At 45.6% G+C, this 18,011-nt stretch overlaps 1 protein-coding gene across 2 annotated transcripts in view; it reads right to left on the reverse strand.

Annotated features, from left to right (window-relative positions):
* Positions 1 to 215: 215 nt before the first annotated feature.
* The window catches only part of MTMR10 (myotubularin related protein 10), a 50,225-nt gene continuing 32,429 nt past the window's right edge, over positions 216 to 18,011 (reverse strand). For both annotated transcript variants that reach the window (XM_025892958.2, XM_073882535.1), the window contains 10 exons: positions 14,964 to 15,135; positions 14,255 to 14,342; positions 14,085 to 14,173; positions 11,464 to 11,594; positions 10,147 to 10,216; positions 8,998 to 9,068; positions 7,421 to 7,590; positions 6,147 to 6,317; positions 3,879 to 4,061; positions 216 to 3,292 (listed from right to left, as the gene is read on the reverse strand). In XM_025892958.2, the coding sequence (XP_025748743.1) occupies positions 2,696 to 3,292; positions 3,879 to 4,061; positions 6,147 to 6,317; positions 7,421 to 7,590; positions 8,998 to 9,068; positions 10,147 to 10,216; positions 11,464 to 11,594; positions 14,085 to 14,173; positions 14,255 to 14,342; positions 14,964 to 15,135 (1,742 nt within the window). In that variant the 3' untranslated portion in view covers positions 216 to 2,695. The remainder of the gene's footprint in view (positions 3,293 to 3,878; positions 4,062 to 6,146; positions 6,318 to 7,420; positions 7,591 to 8,997; positions 9,069 to 10,146; positions 10,217 to 11,463; positions 11,595 to 14,084; positions 14,174 to 14,254; positions 14,343 to 14,963; positions 15,136 to 18,011) is intronic.

An 18,011-nucleotide genomic window follows, 5' to 3' on the forward strand; every position in this document is an offset into this window, starting at 1 on the left:
CAGGTTAGGGTATGATCCACTAATACCCACATGGCCTTAACTACAGCCAGTTCTGAATCGATGTTAAAAATGTTACCGATCACGATCTTGCTTCAGAGGAGGCAGAAAACCTGAGTGGATGACACCCACACAAGTATAGTTGGAAGAAAACGCCTTCACTTCTTGAATCACTACGTTCTCGTAGATGATTTCATACTGATAACTACAACCACCAATTTCTGTGGGAATTTTATTTAGCAGTCAAAATTTCCTTCACATTCATCACCGTTGAACAGGCTCTCTCACCTTCCTGCTCATCCTACTTTAATCGAAGTCCATCAATTTTAGGCACAAAGGTTTTTAGTTTTCTCTCAAAATCAAGTTCTAACTACTTGAGGTTACTGCTACGGCAAGCAGGTTTCGTTGAAGGTACGTTGACTAATTTTCCCCGTTAGCACAAATTAATACACTTTTCTTAAATAAAGTTAAAAGACATTTTTGGTTTTAGAACCGGTTTCCATCATAAAATAACAGGAAGACATTGTACATTTTTGCCAGTACTAGGAAGTCCCAAGCTGTCTGGGGCCCGTGCGGCATGCCGTCGGCGCGAAGCTGGCTCGCGGGGCAGCGGGGCCGGGGTGTGAGGCGCTCTTTGGCGTGGCGTCCGTTCCCGCACGCAGGCCTTCAGTCGGCCCCTCACCCTTCCTGCCAGCAGGGGTGTCAGGAAGCTTTACGACGGCTGGGACTCGACGCCGTTACAGCTGTTCTTCATATTATGCACGATAAACTGTGGCACGATAATCATGATATAACAGCTGTCCAGCAAAAATAAAATGAAAAACTGTATTTTACTACATCTGATTACCATACAAAAATATGCACATTTTCTATTTTAAAACAGTATTAACAGTACCTAATCTTCTTTAAACTCGTAAATTAACAAAAAAATTGCTCAAGGAGTTGAGATAAATGTGAGGAAAGAGAAGTATAGAGAGATAAATGCTCAACAATCCCTCTCCAAAACCCCCCAGTTTAGAATAATTTGTAATAATAAAAAGGCAGCTTAATCAAAAAGGGAGAATTATTACACTTTCCGTGGCAGGATATGCTGTGGGATTTTAAAGGGATTGGGACTGGTTTCCAATCAAGGACTATAAAATGTTTAATGCCAACAGTGCTACTGAAAAAAGCCCTGATTTTCTAGGCAAAGTTGGCAAAAACACTGGGCTTATCCACAAGATGAATTTCCTAAGACATTTTATAAGAACTTCTGTCCTTGAAGGCCAGAGACGTCAATCTTAAAAAGGCGAATAATTCAAACAGAAACAGCTATTCATGACACCTAACAGTAAAACAGTGCTCTGAAAAAACTTTTAGAAAAGATTAACCACTTCACTGCAAAACTCTTGTAAAGCTTAAGATGGCAGTTTAATTAAGAAACTCTAAACAACAGCCCAATTTGAAAACATCCACCCTGTCAACAGGGCCTGGGGTGCGCACCGGAGGGAGGGGTGAAGGCCATCGCCGTGAGGAGCTTCGGCTTGGCCCCCCCAGCGCTGGCTGGGTTCCGGTCCCACGGTCTGACCCACACACACCTCTGTGTGCTTCTCCCTCTCCATACGGCTGGCAGAGGCCGGGGGGGGGGGGGGCTTCTCTCCACATGAAAATGGCAGTCTTTTGAGAGAGGTACACTTTCATTTCTCCTGTTGGCTCTACCGGGCCACCAGGCACTTTGTCGGTGGGAGGAGGGCCTTCCGCACAGGTGAGCGGACTCATGGCCTCCTTAGTGATTCCCAAGGGCAAGTGTCCGCAACGGTTCACCACACTGGACATAGACGGGAAACGCCCCAAACGCCTCGGAGCAAGACCGCTCTTTCTGAGGGTGGGTTTCGGCGGACAGCACTCTCCCCCCTGCTGCTGTCCCACCAACACGGACCTCCCCACACGCCCGCTGTGTCCTCGCTGACTTTCAGAGGGAAGGCAATGTGGCTTTGGGGACTCCTGGCCATTGGTAGGAAGCTCCGAGGTGAAAAGCCTGTTTTCCAATATGCGGGCTTTTAACACCCTTATTTTAAAAACTGAAATTGTGTTTTACTTTGCGTTAATGCGTACCTTAATTAATATTAATGTCAAAGGCACTTCTAAGTTGGTATTATCTACAGCAAATGCTTTCAAAGTCAACCGTGCATATTAGTCCTATGAAGGTAAAAGCAAACTCAGGATTTTAAAACACAGTGATCTACGGTCCCCAACAAGGTGATCTACAATAAATTATGGCCTTGGAAATACTGAACCCTCAGGGGATTTAGAGAGACCGGAAAGTGACCGGAAAAATATATGAATACCTCCTACCGCCTGTGGGGGGCGCTTACCGGATGCATCTTGAAAATCTACTAAACATTAATTTCTTAACTTTCCTGTTAACTGGTTTGCTCACAGTAGTTAAGAGAGGGGGAAGGTCTGCCTCCAGATCACCTACAACTGGGCCAGACCTGCAATGGCAAAAAGAGGCCATCAAAAAGAAAAGTTCTGCCTGTTTTTTTTAAAAAAAAAATTACAAAGGAAGCATAATTCAACAGGTTTTCAAATATTAGTGCAAATTTCAACTGTTATTCTGACATAGAAAATTCTTAGAGCCTCAAATGCCTAGGTTAGCAATTTTAATTCAGCGGAGAAGTTTGTGGCTTCCCTCAAGACGTTCAGAAAATAGTACGTTTCAGTCTTCATTTACTAGTGTCTCAGTAGATAACCATATCTTGGCCCCACTTAAAAATTTGCTTAATGGTGTTCCTGAAATGCTTCGCCTGCAGAGGTTGCCTACGGGCGAGAAGGGAAAGGAGGAAGAGAGGAACTCCGGCGTCCCCGAGGCGTCGTGCGGGCCGCTGGCCCGGAAGTACATCCTGCTCTTGTCCAGCCCCGAATCGCAGGCTTCCAGGGGGCCGGCCCGGGGCTGCCGCAGCGTCCTGCTGAGCACGTCCACCTCGTCGGCCAGCAGGGAGAGCTTGTGAAAGGCGGTGATGAAGCCGCCGAGCTTGATCTGGGCCTCAGGCAGCCAGCGGAAGTAGCAGAGTTTCCAGAGTTTGACGCGCGGCCCGGAGAGGTGCGGCAGAATGACGCCGTGCAGGTCGGCCGGTTTGGAAAACCACTCTGTCAAGTAGCGCTCCATCCCGCTCTTCCGGCCGTCGGGGTGCTGAGGAGGCTCGGGCTTTGCTTTTAGTATCAAGGAATTTCTCCTGGGAACTAAGTCTTGGTCGCCAAGGACTCCGTTCTTGAAGGCAGCCGGCATGCCTCTCAGCGTGGAGCTGTAGCTTTTCTGGGGGGAAACAGAGGGTTTAGCATTCTCTCTCCGGAGCGCCCCGTTTTGGGAAGATGGTAAAGGGGCAGTGGCAAACGGAAGCCTAGTGCGATGAAAAACGGAACACTCTGCTCCTTCCCTTGTAACGCCCCTCCCCCTCCTCCTCCCCTGGAGTTCCAGTCTCTAGGAACCGACTCCAGCTATTAGCCTCGGCCTGCGTCGGGGTGCGGAAGGGATCCCTGCTGTTCAGTGATTTGCTTATGTGCAAATTTCTAAGACTTTCGGGTTAAGAAAAAATGTAGACCTGGCTCCTTCTAGAAAGAAGAGGCGAGTGGATGGGGTTTCAGGAACGGGGCCTTCCAGGCTCAGAGCTCCTATCGGCCAAATCCTAGAGGCTGAGCGAGCTCTGTGGCCTCGGTCACCAAGAAGAGAAGGCAGGGCAGGGTCATTTCAGTGACAAAGCAAATGATCCCTCAAAATCTGCACCAGCCGTGCTGTCAAGGGAAGTGACTTGGCTCTTAATACTCAGTGTTCTGAAAATACGCCTTGTGTGAGGTGTGAGCAGATACCAGGTTTTTAGCGCCGGTGCATTTCTGTAATTTACCTTTGTCCGTTTGAAAGATTTCACAGAACCATTCTGTACGCAAGGCGTGCTCTTTCCGATGTACAAGGGGTTATGGAAAAGGGTGCGGTCCTTCGCTGTAAACTGAAGAGACCAGTCCCAAACCGAGGGGAATTTTAAACCCTTTTCACCACCCAACTGGATATTCTTGCTGATAGCAAATTCCTGCAAAATAAAATATTTGAACATCTGTGAAAAGATGCCAAATGAAAGAGTTTAAGTACCTTCCCTTTTTTGGGACGAGCCATTTATCACTATTTAAGTTGAATTTCTGGACTGCAGCAACTCTAACCCCCGAGAGCAGCATGTTTTGCTTTGAGAGAAGAGACGTTCTCGGCACCACGATCAGAAGGACACCCCCCACGCTGTGTGAGCGAGGAGAGGGCGTTTTCTTCTGGAAGAAGGAAACTGGGTCCTCCGAGCAATGAGTACATCGTGACAACGCAGTTACTTCTGTACTTGGCGCATTTTACTTTCTGAGCACATGATCGATCGCACACTTACGCATTTACCCGCGGGGCATAAAACATGGCGAATGGACATGCAGGACAATCTTCGGATGGCAATCACTGCCGTCCATTTTACCCCGTTTTTCCAAGTGGACAGCCACCCTTCACTTCCTTCGATATCTGAACCACAGCCCAGGGGCAGGGAGGAGGGAATCCGCCCCCCACCGTGCACAGTCCCGGCATCTGGCCAAGCCCACGAAGACCATGCTCGTGGGCCGGGCCCCCTGCTCCCCGGAGCCCACCTCCAGCCCGCTCTGGGCTCAGGTGGCCCGGTTAGCCAGCGGCACAATGCTGCGAGGTGGCAGCCCACTGCTTCCGTGGGGAGGAGGTGAGGAGCATCTCAAACCATGACCCTCATCTCGGCGAGTGACACAAGCAGGTGTATGAAGATTATTAGCTCTCCAGAGGAAATCTCTCAAGATACCGATTTTCTGGATGGTGGGAGATGATGGGTTCTTATTTCCTGCTTTGTACCTTTCAGTATTCTCCAAAAACACACGAATTTCTTTGGAAATTAGAAAAAAAGGCAAAGACTGTCATCAGAAAAGCAGCGCTGCAGTGAGGAGGCCGGCTCCCCACCACAGCTGTGACCAGGTGTGACCCACGCCGCCAGGACGGCTCGGGACCAGCAGGGAACAGGGAGGCTAGCTAACAGCAGAGGGCAGTTTACAACACTGTCTACTGCAAATGAGTAAAACTGAACTCAATAAGCACGAAATATATTAAAAAAAACTTTTTTTTAGTTATTTGAGATTTCATTATATATGTGCATGTAGAAACAACCCATTTGCTTTAAAAAAAAATAGTATTGTTAAGAGCTGAAATCTAGTAAAACATAAACCCCAATCTATTTTAATGGCCCTTGGGAAAATATGCAGAAATCAGTTATCTTTTTGTTTTGTTTTTCAATGTGAAAACTAAAAATATCTCCGAGGAAGAAGATCAGATTTTCCACAAACAGCACCTGACCATGAGTATCTAAGGTGGCCTCAGAATGGAGGAAAGAAGGAAACGTCTTTGTGGAAGGGACTGAGAACAGTGGTCATGATAAAAATCAGGACAGTCTCTCAGGGAGGGCAGGGGAGGCACTAACGGCCTCCAGTCTGGCTGTTACATCAAATCATGAATATGAAGTGCCAAGGGAGGGAGGGATCCAATGTTAGTGCTTGCCAGAAAAAGCTTTTGAAAAAAGCCAAGTTAAAAAAATACAGCACGGAAACACAGACCAGGAAAAACAGATGATACACTTTAAAAAAATATTTGTTAACTTTTATCCCTGTAGAGAAGTCTATTTGTAAACATACGTTGGCACATCCAGAATCCAGCCAAGAAGTGGGGTGAGGAGTGAGTGTCTCCAGGAGGCCAACCTGGGCTCCACAGAGACCGCCCCCTGCCCCAGCACCCGTGCAAGGCACTGCAGTCACTGGGACCGCCAGGCTGCTGGGCTGGCATTTTACATCTAAGATAAAACCTTAGAGGTTTTCTCTTAGATCAACTGGTTTATTATGAACAATGTACATCAGAGAAAAATACCTGAAGTGCTCACTCATAAAAATGAAACAGGTTCCCAGATTTTTTTTTATGTCTTTAAATAATTCATTCAGAAATTGCAGCTTAAAATGGCAGCTAAGACAGTTTTAATTTACATATTTTAAATATGCAGCTAAGTGTACTTTCATTCTACCTCAGTAAAGCTGGGTAAGACGACCAGAGAAGTCGCTACCGCCACAACCCCGCTTACCGTGCTTTGTTTCACCCGCTGGTGAGGAGAGTTGAAGAGGAAGGTGCCAAAGAGGGGGATGCGGGTGCTGTCGTACAGCACTGCTAAGTACGTCTCCGAGAACTCGAAGGCCGCCGGGTACTGTTCCAGGAGCTGCCACGTGGCATCCAGGAAGAGCAAAAATAAGGGAGACTGGCAGACACAGACAGAAAATGGGAACATTTAATGTTGTCCTTCAGTTGTTCCCATTTACTTCCAAATTCATGGCTCATGTTAAGGAAGAGACTACTAGGAAAATATCGTAGCTAAAACACTTGGCTCCTAACCCGAGCCAAGGATATGCGGACAGATTAAACACGGCTTATGTCAAAGCTCAGAAGTACGTCCAACGGCCATGAACATCACAGCCCTTGCTTGCCGAAGAAGCCCATCAAGTTGAAATGGCAACATCAACAGGCAGGTGTCACTGTATGAACGGGGGACACTAAAAGATGTGACTAAGTCTGTCCTGGAAATAATTCTTTAGAACACGGAAAAAAAGAAAAAAATAATCCCAAAGCAAAAAACGACTTCTGTAATTCACTTCTGGTGGACCGTGCAGGCTCAGCATCCAGAAAACTCCCCAGAGTTTCAGGAAGCGGTTGGCATTAGCCTCTAGGTCACATGGTGGATTCCCAAGTACAGCAGCTGATGACAGTGACTGTATCTTGGGAATCCCGGCAATTTAAAAGTGAAGTAGTCACTGCTGAGATTTCCTCAGATGGTGCGGCTTGTTGTTAAACGTGAGACCCTACGAGTCAGACTGTGCCCTCTGAGACAAGCACGTCCGGGAGAGGCTTGTTCACAGCTTCCTCACCTCTGCACCCAAGGTGGCCACTATACCCACAGTGGGGGGTTACAAAGACATCTCTCTCCAACTCTGCATTCTCCACATGTGCCCCATTTTAAGAAAATGTCATATTCCAAAACTGATTTTTCAAAATACCTAATGTGCTTGTTATCTGCTTTGCAGAAGAGATAATACAGCATTTTTCAACTAGTTTTCAACTTGGAGAAATGCAACAATTTTTTTTTTTGAATTTTACCTATATAGTTACAATCATCTTCGTAAGTGCATCAATTTGGATGCTAATCCATCGTTAGTCTTAGACTAAAGAAGCTAAGGGGTACCAAATGCAATATTTAAAAAGGCTCCTCGTCTCTTTACAGACAGAACACCTCTTCACACAATGACATGAGTTTTATCTTGTGCACACCTAAAGGCTCCCTCCCAATGAGCATTACGATTCCCTTACCTCTTTCTCGGATCTCTTTAAGTGGTTGCATCTGTCTAGGAACTGATACCCGGCCATGACCCACTCCTTCTGGATCAGACTCTGAAATCCTGTAATTGTCCTAAAATGGGGATCCAGCATCACTTGAACAAGAGAAGCTACAATACAGCTCAAGTCTCTTCCCTCCTCCTCTGTCAAGAAAATGGAAAGAAAATGACTACTACAGAGAAAAATTCTGAGACAAAGGGTAAAGTGGGTAATACAGTACTCTGTGCTTAGGCTCCTTCAAAATAATCCAAGTTAGGAAAGTTCACTGGATTCCAGCAACTATGAAACACTACAGACTTTCAGATCAATTAGTGTTTAATGGGAGATAGTCTTTTATACATGAATGTTTTCCAGAAAATAGAGCAGAGCCCTCACACTTTTTACATTTCAGGGGTTTGTGGTAGAACTCTTTCCTGAGTCCATTCTACTTCTGTTTCCTAAGAGTATGAAATATAACGTAATCTTTCTACTGGCAACTCCACATGGTGACTCAGAAGTGAATGAGGGGGATAGGACTGCCCACCATCATCTGAAAAGGTGGCAAACATTTTCCTCCCATCTTTTATAGCTGATGTCCTTTTCAATAATGCCAGTAAATATCCTGGTATCAAAGCCAGCCGAGGTAATAAAAAAAAAAAAAAAACTGTCCACCAGTATCCCTTGTAATTAGATTATAAAATCATCAACAAAATATGAGCAAATCAAATTATCTCATGAACACAAGACTTTATTCCCGGAATGCAAGGTTAGTTTAACATCTATCTAACAATCAAAGTAACACTTCATATAAATAAAATAAATGATAGAAATAACACAATCATCTCATTAGATGCATAAAAATCATCTATGTGATATTCCAAGTTCATTCTGGATGAAAACTCTCAGCAAACCAGGAATATAGGAGGGTCCTTCAACCTGGTAAGAGGAATCTATGAAAACCCGCAACCAACGTCATTCTTTAAAGATGGTAACTCCTAGAACTGAGCCATGCCACTTCTAAGCACCTCCCCACAAGAAAGAAACACATATGTCCCCATGAAGACTTTTACATGAATGTTCACAGCAGCATAATTCGTAATAGCCACAACATGGAAACAACCCCATGTCCATCAGTAACTGAATGTATAAATAAAATGTGGTATTGACAAAGGAGTACTACTCAGAAATAAAAAGAAACAAGCTGCTGATACATGCTACATGAATGAACCTCAAAATCATGTATGTTAAATGAAAGAAGCAAGAAGAAGCAACAGATCACATTCTATATGAGTCTGTTTATACGAGACATCCAGAAAGAGGGAATCTACAGGGACAGAAAGCAGATTAGTGGCTGTCTGGGGAAGGAAGGTTTAACACAGGGCAGAAAACCGGACTCTGTTCTAGTCTCCTGCCTGCAGCCGTTAGCAGTGCTGTCCTCGACGGAGGTGCGGAAGCTATAATGGGTCTGGTGGCACCGTCGTAAGAGACGGCCAGGAGTCGTGTGACTGACTGGAATGCGACAGTCACCAAGCTCCCTGGCGTGGTGACCAGTGTTTTCAGTAACTAATTACCTTGTAGGATGACGGAGAGATGCCGGCTTTCTAGAATGTACACGAGCTCTGCTGAATGTTTAAGGAATGCCCTGAAAAGAGAAAGGGAAAAATACTGTTAAAAAAAAATCGGATTTCCACTATAAATATTCCTTTCAAAGTACTTGAAATCAAACACACCTAATCTTTCACTATATTGTATTCTCAATAACCTTTATGAATTTCATCAGTATCTATGTGACTCTTCAACAGAGTACATTTTGATTTTTATATCAGGGAAGTTCATGAGCCCTTTTATCAAAAGGGGGGTGATTTACATGACATTCTTGAAATCATAAATCACAAAACACAGAGATGGAGCAGAGATCAGTGGTTGCCAAGGGGCAGGGGTGGAGATGCGACTCTGAAGGGGCAGCACGGAGGGCCCGGTGGCGACAGAGGAGTTCTCCATAGTGATTGTGGTGGTGGTTGCACGATCTATATGCGCAATAAAAATGCACAGAACGCCACACACACACACACACACACACACACACACACGAAAACACGTACAAATGCGTGAAATCTGAATAAGGTCTATATATTGTACGACTTGGGGTTTTGTTTTGTTGCTTAAGATTTTTTTTTTTTTTAAAGATTTTATTTATTTGACAGAGAGAGAGAGACAGCGAGAGCAGGAACACAAGCAGGGGGAGTGGGAGAGGGAGAAGCAGGCTTCCTGCCGAGCAGGGAGACCGATGTGGGACGCGATCCCAGGACCCTGGGATCATGACCTGAGCCGAAGGCAGACGCTTAATGACTGAGCCACCCAGGCACCCTGTTGTTTAAGATTTATTTAGTTTTTTGACAGAGAGAACGAGCACAAGCAGGGGGAGCAGAGGGAGAGGGAGAAGCAGGCTCCCCACTGAGCAGGGAGCCTGATGCGGAGCTCGATCCCAGAAGCCTAAGATCATGACCTGAGCCAAAGGCAGACACTTAACCAAGCCACCCAGGCGCCCCTGTACCACTTGGTTTTGATGCCATATTCTAGTTATGCAAGACGTTACCACTGGGAGAAGCTGGTGGGGAGTACATGGAGCGCTGTACTGTTTTGTTCCTCCCATGAGTCTGTAATTAGTTCAAAATAAAAAAAAGTTAAGGAAAAAAAAACAGGCAAGTAGTTGTACAAACCTTACATATTCTAACCACCGAGTATTTTCCAGTGAAGACAACCATTTTTCTTCAGTTTCTTCAAAAGGCTCTGCAATAAATATGCCAATTATATATACATACACACATACACAATACGTATGTATACACACGTTTAGGCTTTTTAAACGATTTGATGTGATCACATTTTAAGTGATACACGTCACAGATTTTCCATATTTAAAAGTTGGCTTTAAAAAAGTACTATGCATTTTCATTTAACAATATAAACATGAAGAGACATGTTATGAGTCTATAAAAAACAAAACAAGGATTCCCCTGGGCCTTGGTTTCCTTCGCTCTGGCTCTCAGGAAGTCCCGCAGAGTCTTAGCACCTCTGCCTCCTAAGACCCAGTGGTTCCCGCTTTCCTGGTGAGCCCATGCCTGGATTCTGGAGCCCCCACTCACAGCTTCCTGCCTGCAAGCCCTGCCCTCCCCTGCTGCCCGCACTGCCTCCTGCACATGGTTTCCGTGACCACGGCAGGAATGAGGGCACCTTCCCGGCAGGGCCTGCATGCCCTCCCGAGTCCTGCCTGGCCTATCTCAAGGTGTCTCTTGCCTCACGAACTCCAGGCTCTAGTCACATTCCACTTACCAGACGGCTGATAATCATTTATGTCACTGTACTTTTTTAACACCCCCCCGCCCCAGCTCTTCTTCCAGGCCAGCACCCCTTCGTTGTTGCAGACCCACCCCAGTGACTGCCTCTCCTGGCTCCCGCGTCATGGGAGGCTCTGGGTGCCTTTCAGGGAGGACTCACTTCTCGCCAAAGATGCTTTTGTGTGAGTCACCCCCACCCCGGGACACACTGAAAGCACCCGAGAAGCACCTGCTCAAACACACGATTAGAACTCCAAGGCCACACAGATTACAACATGGCTGTGTCTGAAATCCGTGTCAGGTCCCGCATCTCAAAACGCAACTGTCTGCATTAGAATCTTAATACGTTTGTCCGTAAGGTAGCTCGTCGTTCTCTTGGCACTTTTACAAAAGGATCCTACCACAACAGTTCATGCTTTGAAAGTGATTTCACTGGTTTCTTTCTTTCCTCCAAAACAAAAAGCAGTTTAAACTTCATTTTCTGAGAGCTTCTGATATTGTCACATATAATAATTTGTACAGATATTTCAATGAGCCTCTACCTAAATATATCTATTTCTATATTTTCAAGGAATGTCACTTTTTCTGACATACCTCATGCAATGCTGTATCCCCAGTTCACTATATACATACATACATACACACACACACACACACACACACACACACACACACACACACAGATAAAAATGAAATTACCATTAACGCATAGTTGCTTAAGTTTCACAAAAGCCGCCTGTATTTCTTGGATATTGGGCAAGGTCTTATCCAAATCTGATTTGTAAACATCACTTCTCTGTGGATGACTTTTAGTAATTGCATTACAAATCCTAATAAAGATAAAATCCTTGAGTCATTCATTCATGCCACACATATTTTTTGAAGATCTATTATGGGCTAAGGAACTACTCTAAGAGCTGGAGATAGATGAACAAGACCGGTGGGGCCTCTGCTCTCACGGGACTTCCGAGCTTGGTGGTGGGAGGGTAGATGAGAAAGTCACAGGCTGGCGTGAATGCCATGGTGGCACCACCGGAGTGGAAGCAGGCTAGTTCAAGTCATGTGGCTGGGAAGGCTTTTCTGTAAAAACAACACTGAAGCCAAAACCCAAATGCCTAGGAGCCATGCAAGATCTGTGGGTAAGTGTTCTAAACGCAGAGGGACAGTAAGGGCAAAGGTCCTGTGGTGGACCCAAGTTTGGCTGTGGAGAAACCTAGAGAAGGCCAGTGGGGCTGAGCTGATGTGTCTAAGGAGAAAGGCCTGGAGAGAGCCTGGACAACGCAGAGAACGTGTCTTACTTATGAAGGGTGGGACAGCTGGAAAAACAAAGGAATTAAAACAATTTGCAGCTTAATAAAGTTAAAAGATGAAACATGCCACTGGCTGTGAGGGTCCAGAATGAACTCTGGCCCAGCAGCACCCCTGACACGGCAGCCAACACTGGCCTCGGAGCGCGACACGACACACAGGTCAGTTTCAACGTGACCGAGGTAAAAACTCCATCAGAGATTACATGAAGCCAGTCACTGTCCTTTCCAGAACCCTGAAGGCTCGTTTGCGGGTCACTTGCCAGCTATTTGCTTCAGCAAACATGGCTTTCTTAGGTATGGCAGTGTGGAAAACACCCTAAGACCTGGCTACACCCATAACAGGGTGTGATATACAATTTGAGGCTCTCTGAGCCAGTTTTCTAAGATCTGCTCCTTTGTTCCTCATTTATAGAGTACTGAACAAGTATCCGATATGGCAGGTATTTCCTGAGTGCTGAATGAACAATGGTGTGCAAAATGTAATCCCTTCAGCTCACGAGCTCACAGCCTAGTAGCAAAGACAGGCAGTAATCAAACTCACACACATATATAATTAAAAACCGAAATCAGTGTTCTGAAGAGAACTGAGCACGCCATGGAGAATGGGTAACTTGAGGCCTGATCTAATCTGGCAGGTGAGGGAAAGCTTATCTTCAGGAGTGATTTTGGAATGGAGATATAAAGGATGAGTGAGCACCAAAAGTGGGTGGGGTAGAGAGTACTCAAAGAAAGGCAGCCCGGAAGGGAACAGCACCGGCGAACGTCAGGAGGTGGGAGAGCCCCGGGCATAGTCCACGGGGCCAGGGCCCAGAGCAACACGTGTGGTACTGGATGAGACACGGAAGGAAGACATGAAGACACCTGACAACACACTGGGGGGGGGTGGAGCTGGGGTGGACACACACGGGTCTGTAAGATTTTGAGAGAGTGAAGTGACAGAAGCTGATGATGGACTGAACGTGGGGAAGGAAGCGAAAGTAAGGACTCCTGGGTTTCTGAGAGCAGGCTGGGAGAGGGCGTGGTGCCCGTATGCTGGAGTCTGGGTTTGGACATCATGAGTTTAAAGGGCCTTTGAGACTTCCACGGAAGATGTCCCATTAGAGATAAAAATTTGATGGTCACTAAAGCCACAGCCACAGATGAACTTCTTTAGGAAGGAAATACAGACTGGGAAGCAGTGGCCTCAGACAGATTCTAGGTCATGTTTGCAAAGAGCCAGGGCTGCAGAGGGCACAGAGCACCGGTGAGGAAGAGGGGCTGCAGGAGAGTGGGAAGGAGCAGGCGCCTAGGACTCAGAGTGCTTTAGGGACAGACAGACCAGCAGTGATGCCCGCCAACTGCCGAATGCCTACTGCTTTAACGACACGGAGATTACTGGTGACTTCAGCAGATGATGCCAAACTTGTTTGTGGTAGCTAATTAAAACCACCATCTAAGCTACTGTGACTCTAAGACTTAAGACACACTGAACTAATAGAAAAGCCTGATTTATCCTGAAATAGCTCAACTGGAAATCACTGCACTTTGGAAGTATGTTAAAGGTGACACTGCTATAGCAAGATGTCAGCAATGTGAAGATCCTCCGAGGTCTTTCTTTTTTTTTTAAGATTTTATTTATTTGAGAGAAAGAGAGAGAGAGAGCAGGGGGACGGGTAGAGGGAGAGGGAGAAGCAGGCTTCCCACTGAGCAGAGAGCCCGATGTGGGGCTCGATCCCAGGACCCTGGGATCATGTCCCGAGCCGAAGGCAGACACTTAACCGACTGAGCCACCCAGGTGTCCTGATCTTCCAGTGTCTTATAAGCCAAAGAGTTAAATTATATTTAGTATAACTTAAATGTTAATTTTAATATATGTACATTTTTTTCAAAATGGTAATTCTTATATAGAATACATGGTGCTAACTAATTAATAAAACTATGTCGTTTTCCAACTATTTTCAAGCAGTCAGGAGTTTACTCATTTATGACAACTAAAAATGTCCAAAGGAACAACGGCCACGTCTTGGTTACCTCTGGTCAATTTTCCTCTGTTGCAGCACGTCTTTTATGAGGGCCATTCGCACAAGAGCACTGCCATTAGAGTGGCTCCAGCACCAGAGCTAGGAGGGAAGCAGAGCCTTTACTTGACTGGGAGAAGAAAAGAACATCGACGTGAATGAAATCCAACAGACATCACTTACTGGCATCCTTCTTCCAACAAAAGAATGGGAAAAGATCTTCAGGTCTTGGTCTGCTAAAGAACTTGGCACTACAAAGTATTCTGGAAGGCTGGAGAGGAAAAAGCAAAGTGTTCCTGTGCTTTAGGCAGGTAAGTGTGCTTTGCAGATCCCATATACACACAATTTATCCCCATTTAATGTGTACCCTCCTTGGCGGCCACATGGCATCTACCATGGAAGACAAGGTTGACCCTAGACATCTCTGTCTAAAACCTGTATCCTTTGGTCAATTATCACAAAACTTATAATTATAGCAGAGGAAAACATCCAAAGGAGATGTCTGAAATATTCTCCAAAGTGATTTTTAATCAAAGATGTATGCAGTTTCTGAAAAACATACCCACCTTTGTTCTCTACGGGTAAGGACAAACGGCACACAAGACAAAACCAAACCAGACCCACAAACCCCAGGAGCCTTAGTTCCTTAGCTCCCTCTTCTAACCATTCTCATCCCCAGAAGACACCCAGACTCCAGGACGCCGCCAGAACAGCAATTCCTAGTGGGCAGGCTCCCTGTGCCGTAACACATCTTCCTCTCTCTCTTCTTCCCTTATCTTTAAAATATTCGTGAAAGCACTATTAAAAACAAATATTCCATTCACGGTAACGTGCAAGTTATCAGAGAGCAGAGTTTGATTCTTATTCACAAGGTTGTTCAAACTGGACTTACCAGGTGGATATCATGTAACCCTCGTTAATGGAACAAACTCTCCAACCGGAAGCACCTGTCCTCTTCATTTCTCGGTCCCAGTCTGAGTACGTTTCGAAGAGCGGAGTGTTCTGGACGCTGCCACCACCAGTCCCCTGGCCACCTCCTGAGGGTATTCCATTAATGTTACTGGCTACGAGAAAAAGCAGTAGTATTAGTTTTGTTTCAAGGTCACATTTCGCCCCACATGCCCTCTCCTGTCTCGGCGCCTCCTGTCAGGAATACACTCGGACGGGACGTCTCCTCCCTGCGTGTCTTTCCAGTCTCCCTAAGGTGTTCTGACTGCTCCCAACGGTCCTGAGAAAGAGGCGGCCTCCTCTTGTCAGAACTCATCTTGTCTCGTCCTCATCCAGCTCTTCCCTGGCTCCTCCAGCACCGTTAACTTCTCTCTCCTTCTACTGGCTCTCTCTTGTCTACCCTCAAACACAAACAGGTCACCTTGATTTTGAAATGACTTTCATCTGACCAAGCTGCACCACGCCAGCTACTGTGCTACATATATATACATTTTTCCCTCCTCCCTGTTACTGCCCATCTTCCCAAAATGATGAACAATGCCTGCTGCCCAGATTTTCTCCTTTTCCATGACCTTCTATCCCTACCATTCCACGGAAGCCACTCATGAGCCTCCCTCATTCCCCCTGCCCTAAACTGTGGGGTAAATTCAAATCACTGTTCATTTTTTCCACACGTTTTGCCTGGAACAATGAATGCATCCAATCATGTCTGTTCTCGACCAAATCTTTCATCCTTCTAATATTGACAACCCCACTCTTTTCTACAGCTCATTATAAAATTCTTGGTCTCCTGTATCTACTCAATTTTCCTTTGATAAGCTCACAAGCGTTCCTTGTACTCAGAGGGCCACTCCCACCTGGGGATTTCAGCAGAGGGCCTACACTTGAATTTCCTTAGCAAGGAGCCCTCTCTCATTGAGAACTGCTGTCCTCTGGGAGATGCCCCCAGCCTCAGGAAGGCCAGCAGAGTGACCAGAGGGAAAGAGAGCGTCTCAGCAGTCAGCCTGCTCTACCCTGGCAAACTGGGGTGACAGACGGCACAATCTTTCCTGGCCCCGTGTCTTATCGCTACAGGATGCAACGGTGGTGGCAGGTCTCCGGCCTGACATCCCCGACACGACGTTCTACAGCACTCAAACCAGACTGCAGCCTGCTACAGGACACAATGCCCCAAAATCATGCTTTCATGATGTTTTACCCTTGTCCCAAACTTTCCCTCATGCTCATTTTCCAACTTCCTGGAGCAAAACAATTTTGCTTATAAATCTCTTAGATAATCAACCTGACCTTTCATTACTGCCTTAACCCCATGCTCCCCCATAGCCACGGAAACCCCTTCATTGTCCCACGAACATGCCATGCCCACTTCTGTGGACCATTTATTAACACCTGGTGCAAGACAGGTATTTTTGGAGAGCCTCCCATGTGCTAAGGCCTGAAAATTAAAAAATGAGTAAGGTTTTATCTGTATCTTGAAAGCACCAACAAGACAGTGGAGGGTAAGCTCAGCCCCAGTCACAGTGAGCTGGATGTACAAGCGCCATGAGAGCGCTCATTGGAGATGGAGGCTGGGGCAGGAGAGGCCTCAAGACCTGACCACACCTGAACAGAGACCTAAGGAATGAGCCAAATGTTGCCAGGTGGCTGGTGAGATGAGAAGGAGGTAGGCATGCTGGGCAGAGCAGAACATAAAAAACACGGTATACTGTATAACAAGTAATGAGATACAGCTAGAGCATGAGGGATGCAAGGGATGGTGGAAGAGAGGCTGGAAAATGAGGTGGGGCCAAGACCCTTGGCCTCTGCTGCCCAAACAGTAGCCACTAGTCACACGTGTGATTTAAATTGAAACAAAATAAAATAAAATAAAAAAGGCAGGTCCTCAGTTGTACCAGCCACATTTCCAGTGCTCCACAGCCGCATGTGGCTAGTGGGTCCTATACCAGACAACGCAGAGGAGAGAACATTTCCCTCCCTGGACAGTGCTACTCTAGATTAGAAAGGGTCTTAGGCACCATGCTAGGAATTCTGAATTTTATACTTTACGTGGCATCAGAATTACCCAGTGATTCTGATTCTAGTTTCAGCAGAGCTTGTTTAATATTAAAAGGCTAAAGCTAAGCACATATCCTGGAGTGCCACTCCATCTCAAAGCCTTCTCCAGAGTAGCTACGCTTGAGAGCTGTAATCTCTCCAGGATGAAGAACCTTCTTGGAATGTCCAGGCAACTGTCACTTTACACACAGTGATCCAGAACACCAAAAACCACAGAAAGCTATTCAACATTAGAAAATATAATTCATCATATGATCAAATTAAAGGGGAAAAAAACACCCCATATGATCAGTTCAAAGTGCAGAAAAATATTTGATCAAGTTCAACACCTACTCATAATTTAAAAAAACAAACTTCAGTAAACTGGGAATAAAAGGGAAATTCCTTACTTGATAAAGGATAATTACCAGAAACACACAGTAAACATCATCCTCATCAAAATCCAGAAGAGAAATGATGCCTGCTATCCTGGTTACTATTCAACATTGTACCAGAGGTCCTTGCCACGCAATGAGACAACCACCACCAAAAAAGAAGTATAAAGAGCACATTCACCATTATTAAAGAGCTGTGTAAATAGTTTGGCAGGATACCCTCAGCTAGGAGGCTAGAACTGAATACTTTTGAGTGTTTTGAAGTTACAGACTTTAGTAAGCTAGGCTGAGAACATACAGTTTGAGACTGTTTCTCTAGCCAAGATTTAGTCTCAAGATCTAACCACAAAAAGACAAATTTTCTGAACATCAGGTGAGGAAAAACTACAGGATATTGCACTATTTTACTATTTTACAGGTTTTGGTTGTCCGTTTCTCAACAACCAGGACTAGGTTATATATTCTATATCGTCTTCAGTGAGAGCTTATTAGAGAATGTGTAATAGATACTTAATCTGGCATTAGAGAGTCTGGAAATTCTAATGCTTTCCAGAAAGTCCCAA

The sequence above is a fragment of the Callorhinus ursinus genome, unplaced genomic scaffold (assembly GCF_003265705.2).
Source record: "Callorhinus ursinus isolate GAN/ISIS: 27379988/994484 unplaced genomic scaffold, GSC_fseal_2.0 scaffold47, whole genome shotgun sequence".
NCBI classification, from domain to species: domain Eukaryota; kingdom Metazoa; phylum Chordata; class Mammalia; order Carnivora; family Otariidae; genus Callorhinus; species Callorhinus ursinus.